At 41.4% G+C, this 6,955-nt stretch overlaps 1 protein-coding gene across 1 annotated transcript; it reads left to right on the top strand.

Moving 5' to 3' along the window:
• Positions 1–205: 205 nt before the first annotated feature.
• On the top strand, positions 206–3,973 carry LOC123085621 (uncharacterized). Its single transcript, XM_044507282.1, has 4 exons — positions 206–627; positions 1,511–1,580; positions 1,688–1,773; positions 3,722–3,973. The coding sequence occupies exons 1-3, from the start codon at positions 271–273 to the stop codon at positions 1,738–1,740; spliced, it is 480 nt and encodes a 159-aa protein (XP_044363217.1). The 5' UTR covers positions 206–270; the 3' UTR covers positions 1,741–1,773; positions 3,722–3,973.
• The last annotated feature ends 2,982 nt before the right edge of the window (positions 3,974–6,955 follow it).

Below are 6,955 nucleotides of genomic sequence, written 5' to 3'. Positions count from 1 at the left end.
ATGCCCTCAATCGACTGTGCTTCCATCCCGAGGGAGCTTATAGTGATTTATAAAAAAATATGTAAATCTTCCTCTCTTCAGTTATGTATTTGTATATTCTAACCTTTTTGCAATTGTATTCTAACTCTTTTACGTACTTGGCACCACCAACCTTTTCCACTTAAAAATTAAACCTTTCCACGTCTCGCAGAAAAGCCCTTGCTTTACTCCACCGTCCGCCTCCGCTCCCATCTATTCTCCCCCCCTCTTCCCCTGAAACCCCAGCTTTGCATGGGCAGGCGCTTCCCAGCCGCCGCCCTAGCCGCCGCTGTCCGCCCCTACGCCCGCTTCTCCCCCGCCGCTAGCAAGGCAGCGAAGACCCCGACCGCTCCGCTGGATACTCCCAGGACCGCCGGTCCCGGCGCCGCCGCCGGGGCCAGCTCTGGACGGGCCGAGGTGCGGGATGTGGCGGCGGCATGCGGGATGCAGGAGGACGACCGGGTGCCGCTCGCGGAGGTGGTTTTGGACTGCACGAAGCGGTGGTTCCAGGACACGCTCAAGGAGGCGCGCGCCGGCGACGCCGCCATGCAGGTCCTCGTCGGTCAGATGTACCGCAGCGGCTACGGCGTCAACAAGAACGAGCACAAGGTGAGCCCTTCCTTCGCTGTCGCTCCGGATTTTTATGGAATCTGGAATAGAAGGAGCCGCCTTTACTAGCGACCTCGATCTGGATACCTGGCCTTGGAATATGAAAGTTCGTGATTCTTGAGAGAAACCTAGATTTGCATGTTCTACGGTTTATTATGCTCAATCCTATTATATCCTGCATCATAAATCTTATGGCAGTGTCAAAACTTCTTTAGTGAACTTGTACATAATTAGGTGTGCCTTGAGCATGTTTGCCTTCTTGCTATGCTAGTACTTGCATCGTGGCACAATTATGTACTTATCGATATAGTTGCATGAAACTGGAACCGCGCAAATAGATCTGTAACCTGTTTGATTGCATGGAGCATGTAAATTGATTAATAGCCAAATGAATGGACACAAACATGATACCTCGGATAATCACAAGGTTATAAATTTTGGTAACAAGTATTCGCTACATGTAAAGGGAAGTGAAGTCCATGCCGCAAACATGAGCTTAAACATATACTCCCTCCATCCCAAAATTCCTGTCTTAGATTTGTCTAGATACGTGACATACGTCTGTATCTAGTCATGTTTTAGTGTTAGATACATATGTATCTAGACAAACCTAAGACAAGAATTTTGGGACGGAGGTAATATATGACTGCCAATTTTTTGTTACGACTTTAGCCTGACCGTTTACCAACAACACATAATAGGCTTGCAGTTCAGTTGATGGAGCATGAGCTATTCTGAAAAGGCAGTAGATACTGAAAAGGCAGTCATTTACTGTACTTGCAGAAGTTTCAGTTTACTACTTCTATTGAATTACATGTCTTCTCGTTATGTTGTATTGCTGCAAATATTTGATTGACTAACCAAGAATTTTTTCATTGTATAGTCTAGAATTTGGATGGAGAAAGCATCAAGATATCGGTCTACAGTCTGGAAAGTTTGCAATAAACGCCCAGGTTAGCCGTCCTTGGCTAATTTCAAGCGTCCTTCATATCTTCAACTTGTTCATGTAAAAGGTGTATGTGCTTCTTTTGTTTATTGGTAACATGTTGTTTTGTTTTAGGGTACAATGCTAGTGACTCAGATTCAGATGATGTTAAGGAAACAGGCAAATAATGGATATTTCCGAGTTATGGGATTGTTGGCAGGGTAAGTTTCATGTCCAGAACTGCCTTTTTTATGGCAGCTTTGTGATTTAGTTAATGGAAAAAGAATCCTTGTTTACCAGTTCATCATTATATGAATATCTATACTTTTAGCTGCCTACCATATTAGGCTATACAATGAAGAAGGTAGAATTTTAGGAGTGACTAATTGCTTGATCTTGACCGTGAAATCAACTCATGGTAGGGCCAGTTCTTTTGCAGCTTATAGGACCTTTTTGCCAAATTAAGACAAAAGAACAAAAGAACTCGTTTTGGAGACTTGGGCTTAACTTATTTCCACCCTCACCTCCTTCACAATGGAAATAAGCTGGCGGCCCACTTAGAAACAAAGGGGTATAGCTTTGTACCACTGAAGTTTGCTCTATTTACAAGGAAAATGCCACCGTGAGGCGTCACCTGTACCCAGCCACGGACCCTTGATATTTTTTTGAATCAATCGATTCGTTCTGTCTGGCGAACAAGGAGTGAACTCTTCAGCTAGGGTTCCCCCTGCCGCCGCCCCTCTGCTTGTCCCTTACCTCGCACCCACCCGTCCCTCTAGTGCTGATGACATAGACGGAGGCTAGCCCCTCCCCCGCACCCACCCGTCCCTTCGGCACCGCCGTCGGCACTCAGCGCTTGAAGCTCCGCCTCCGTTGGCGCCCTCTGGTTGCCACCAAAGCCATGCCTCCAAGCATCCTCCCCGGTCGGAAAGCTCCTCGTCCGGGCTTGCTGACCGCGAAGCTCCCCTCTGCTCCGCTGCAGGTCCGGCCGCCGCTGATGACCCTCGTGTGCGAGCTCTCCCCCCGTCCAGCCAGCTTCCTCCAAGCTCTCTAGTTGTCCATTGAGCAGAAAATGCTTGACAATCTCATGGCGATTATTAGGAGTAGTATTCTGATTGTAGACATAGAGATGTAGCTGATTTTTGTTGACAGTTCTTCAGGTTTCAGGAAGTATAGTGGTCATGCGCATTCAGGAAGTGTACCTGACTTTTGTTGACATTTCTTCAGGTTTATACTTGCTGTAAAAAGGGCAGTTGCTACTGAATGCATTCAGAAATTTGTATACAAGCACTAGCATTTTGATTGTTGTTTGATTTGGTCCTGCTAGCCATTTTGCAAGTTGGCAGTAAGAATACCTTTGCTAAAATGGAAGAGAATATGAATGAAGCACAAAGGTCCTTTGTGTTTTCTGGAAAAAAAATGAATGAAGTTGTCCAGGTTGCTGCTATGATAAACACAATAGAAATTACATAAATATAAGTTAAAAGGTCATACTTGTACAGTTTAGGGGTACTATAGACTTTTCATCAGAGAACTTAGAAAATAAGCTCAGTCAAAAGAACTGGATGGCTTATTCTCATGGACTTATTTCCAGAACAGCTTATATGAGGCTTATTTCCAGAGCAGCTTATGCATAAGCCACAGTCCAAAAGAACTGGCCCGTACTGGCATGTGGATAGCTAGCTTGCACGCACACCTGTCCATGGCTAGCTCTTTGGTGATATTCCAGTCCTTCAGATCTCTCTTTATGGACTTCTCCCATGTCAAGTTTGGTCTACCCCAACCTCTCTTGACATTATCAGCACGCTTTAACCGTCACTTAAGACTATTTTCCTTATGATTAAGAAAAATGAAGCTTTGAAAGATCGACAATTTTCTTAGCATGTGTTGACGCTTCAGGAAGGCAAGGTTATTCATTTGGGGTTCTATCTTTACACATACGAGACTAAGGACACTGTTTTAGTGCTCTTTTATATACTCCCTACGTCCCAAAATAAGCATCTCAACTTTGTACTAACTTTGTACTAAAGTTAGTACAAAGTTGAGACACTTATTTTGGACAGAGGGAGTATATCATAGCAGTGTATACTTTATCCCTATTTCTACTTGTTCCATTTTAGGAGCTTCATAGAATATGATATTTGTTTAACAAGCAACTTTACTTTGCAGGGCCTGCAGTGACTACAAAGCCAGCAAGGCGGCACAAAGAATTCAAATATGCAGTTGTATCAGGAAAAATTATCTGCGGCCCCATTTGTTAGCCCGTACGGTGTTCTGTTTTCTTTCCCTTTTTAAAGTGTGTTAAATCTGCTTATCATCACAAATGTAAAATTTCTTGGAATGTGTTTCAACTGGACATATAACAGCATCAACAGGATATTCATTTACACAGGTATTCATCATGCATTATAATTCTGTGAATGTTGTGTTTGCCGAGCCCTCACAGAAAGTTATGAATGAATTCACTTAGATGGCAATTAAGTGATTTAGTATGGCTCAACACTTGCATACCCATTCGGTGATATAATAATCTCTCAAGTTCTCAGGAGCTGATCCAGAACATAATCTTGATCACGATTGTTGATTACTTGCCACTACCTTTTTTTTTAAAAAACCTAGCCTTTATTCACTTGAAACAATTGTTGATTACTTGCAACTACCTTTTTTTTATAAAAAAAACCTAGCCTTTATTCACTTGAAATAACAGTTTCATTCAAAGGCTCCTCAATCCATGTTGGAGAAAATCTAGCCAACCTAGCAAGCTCATGCACTTCTCTACTACAAAAATCAATACAAGAAAGATGATAATGAGAAGCCAAATAATAACAATCGTCAAACACCGCCGCACCCAACGACGCCCTCCATTTTTCATTGTGTCAATCACCTTCAATACAAGAAAGATGATAATGAGAAGCCAAATAATAACAATCGTCAAACACCGCCGCACCCAACGACGGCCCTCCATTTTTCATTGTGTCAATCACCTTCAAATCATCAAGAGTTAATAACCAGACGAATGCACCCTGCCCTTTGAGCAAGGCATAGACCGAACCTAAGCGCCAAAGCTTCCAATCTACTCCAATCTACTCTCCAGTTTCCCTGTAATGAATTTTTCTTTGTCGTCCCTCGAGACTGCCCCAGTCATAGCCTTAAGTAAGCCATGATCAAAGGATGCTTCAACATTAAGCTTCACAAAACCCACAGATGGGCGAACCCCCCCCCCCCCCCCCCCCCCCACACACACACACACAAACCAATAGAAATATTTGGAGAAGCATGAAAATAATTAGCCATGAGAACAAGAATCACCATAGCAATCTGGATAGTATCCTGAATCTTCTCCTTATGCACAAATATTAAGCAGTGATGGCAATCAGCTCACGCGTATTCTGGAGGCCCATGACAGATAAATCTTGATCTCGCAAGTGAAGTAAAAATTCCAGGACAACATCACCAGCACGGTCAACTTCACAAGTTCTCAGTAATTTTGTCCAATCTCAGCCTTCTCCAAACCTCCTTGGCTTTCTGGCATTGAAACAACAAATGTTTTGTATCTTCTAGACCAGAAGAACAAGATGGGCAAAGGGGCGAAATTTTCAGATATCTATTGGCGAGCGTAACACAACATGGAAGAGTGTCGTGTAATGTCCGGCAAATAAATATTTTAACCTTCGCCAGACAAGATAATTTCCAAATCTTGCATCAAATGGGATTAAAATTGGTTCGACCCATTCCATTGGTGCCTTGAAGTTTCTCTCCATGTTGGTGATCCCATTTGACGAAATAGGCAGATCAAACAGAAAAAATAAAAACTCATTCTTGGTATAGATCCAAGCAACAAAGTCTTGCATGTCATGTTGAGGAAGACAAATAGAAAGGACCCGTTGTACATCAATTGGTCACAATGTTTGTCTTACCAAATCTTCATCCCTACTGCTAGACATAGTCAATGAAATCTGATATCTTTGATAGCAATGACTTCATTTTGGGTTGATGACTTTTCTGTTAGCACAATTAGGGATCCAAGCATCTTCCTAAATATCAAATACACCGATCATTACCAACTCGCTAGATATAACCATTTTTCAGAGAATACGCCCGCCATAATGCTTTGCCAAGAAAAAAGATCTCATTTTAAACTCATCAGTGAATCTCCATCAGGAAAATACTTAGCTCTCAAAAGTGACGGATAAAGAGTCTGGGTTCTTAAGAAGACGCGAAGCCTGTTTCGCCAACAAAGCCAAACTAAAATAATGGATATCATAGAAACACACACACATCCTTTGTTTTTTTGGGACACACTCCACCAAAACATCCAATGCATTCTGCTCTGGTCTTGATCATCTCCCCACCAAAACTACGACATCATGTCAATAATTTCTTTGCAATTTTTTTAGGAATTTTAAAGAACAGATATACCATATGTAGGAATATCTTGGACAACAAACTTGAGAAGAATTTCCTTCCCTCCCGAGGATAATAATTTTTCTTTCCAGCCACTAATTTTCTTTATAATACGATCGATTAGATATTAAAAACAGTCGGTCTTATCTAAACCCACATTAGCTAGTAAACCTAAATATTTTTCATTGAGAGCCTCGGTCAAAATATTCAGAATGGAACAACTTTGTTCTCTGGTTTCCACTCTCGTATTTGGACTAAAAACCATACTCGATTTATCAACACTCACCAAATGCCCCGAGGTGATACAATACTGATCCAAAACTTGTTTCAGAGACTCCGAGAGTATTAGCTTTCATGAGGATAAATGAGTCATCAACAAAAAGGAGATTGGTAATAGTGGGGGCATCTCTACACACCTCCGCTCCAGAAATATTTTCACTCTCCTTCCCATGCACCAAAAGATCAGTAAGACCCTCCGTTCATAATAAAAACAAATATGAAGATAAAGGATCACAATGTCTTAAAACCCTCTTAGGTTTGAAGCTTTCACTTTCTTCTTCATTAATTTGGACCTTACCTAGTTTTGAATCTGGAGGTGAACTTTGATCTTGAATTAGGCATGCCACAAAAAATATATTACTCCCTCTAGTCCTAATTAACTGTCGCAATGTCAGTGTTAATGGTGAATGGACATGTGAAGGGGTCGTGTGAATTAAATGGGGTCGGAGGGAGTACTATTCTTTTTTATGGTAACTCACAGTTCATTACCTAATTTCATAACTAAAGTTGAGCTCAAAATTGGGTATAATAATATATTAGTACTAATTTAGAAATTTTTTATATTATGAAATTACTTTGCAAGAATCGAACATATATGATTTCTCTATGTTTAATCTAAAATATGTTACAAATTTCATATCATCAAAGCTCGTAGATTTTCTTCTTCTTGAAATAGGCCTCAAAGGATTTTGGTTCATTAATAAAGAAGAAGAGGGTTGC

This window comes from Triticum aestivum, chromosome 4A, assembly GCF_018294505.1.
Source record: "Triticum aestivum cultivar Chinese Spring chromosome 4A, IWGSC CS RefSeq v2.1, whole genome shotgun sequence".
NCBI classification, from domain to species: domain Eukaryota; kingdom Viridiplantae; phylum Streptophyta; class Magnoliopsida; order Poales; family Poaceae; genus Triticum; species Triticum aestivum.
This window is presented reverse-complemented; position numbering and strand designations above follow the sequence as displayed.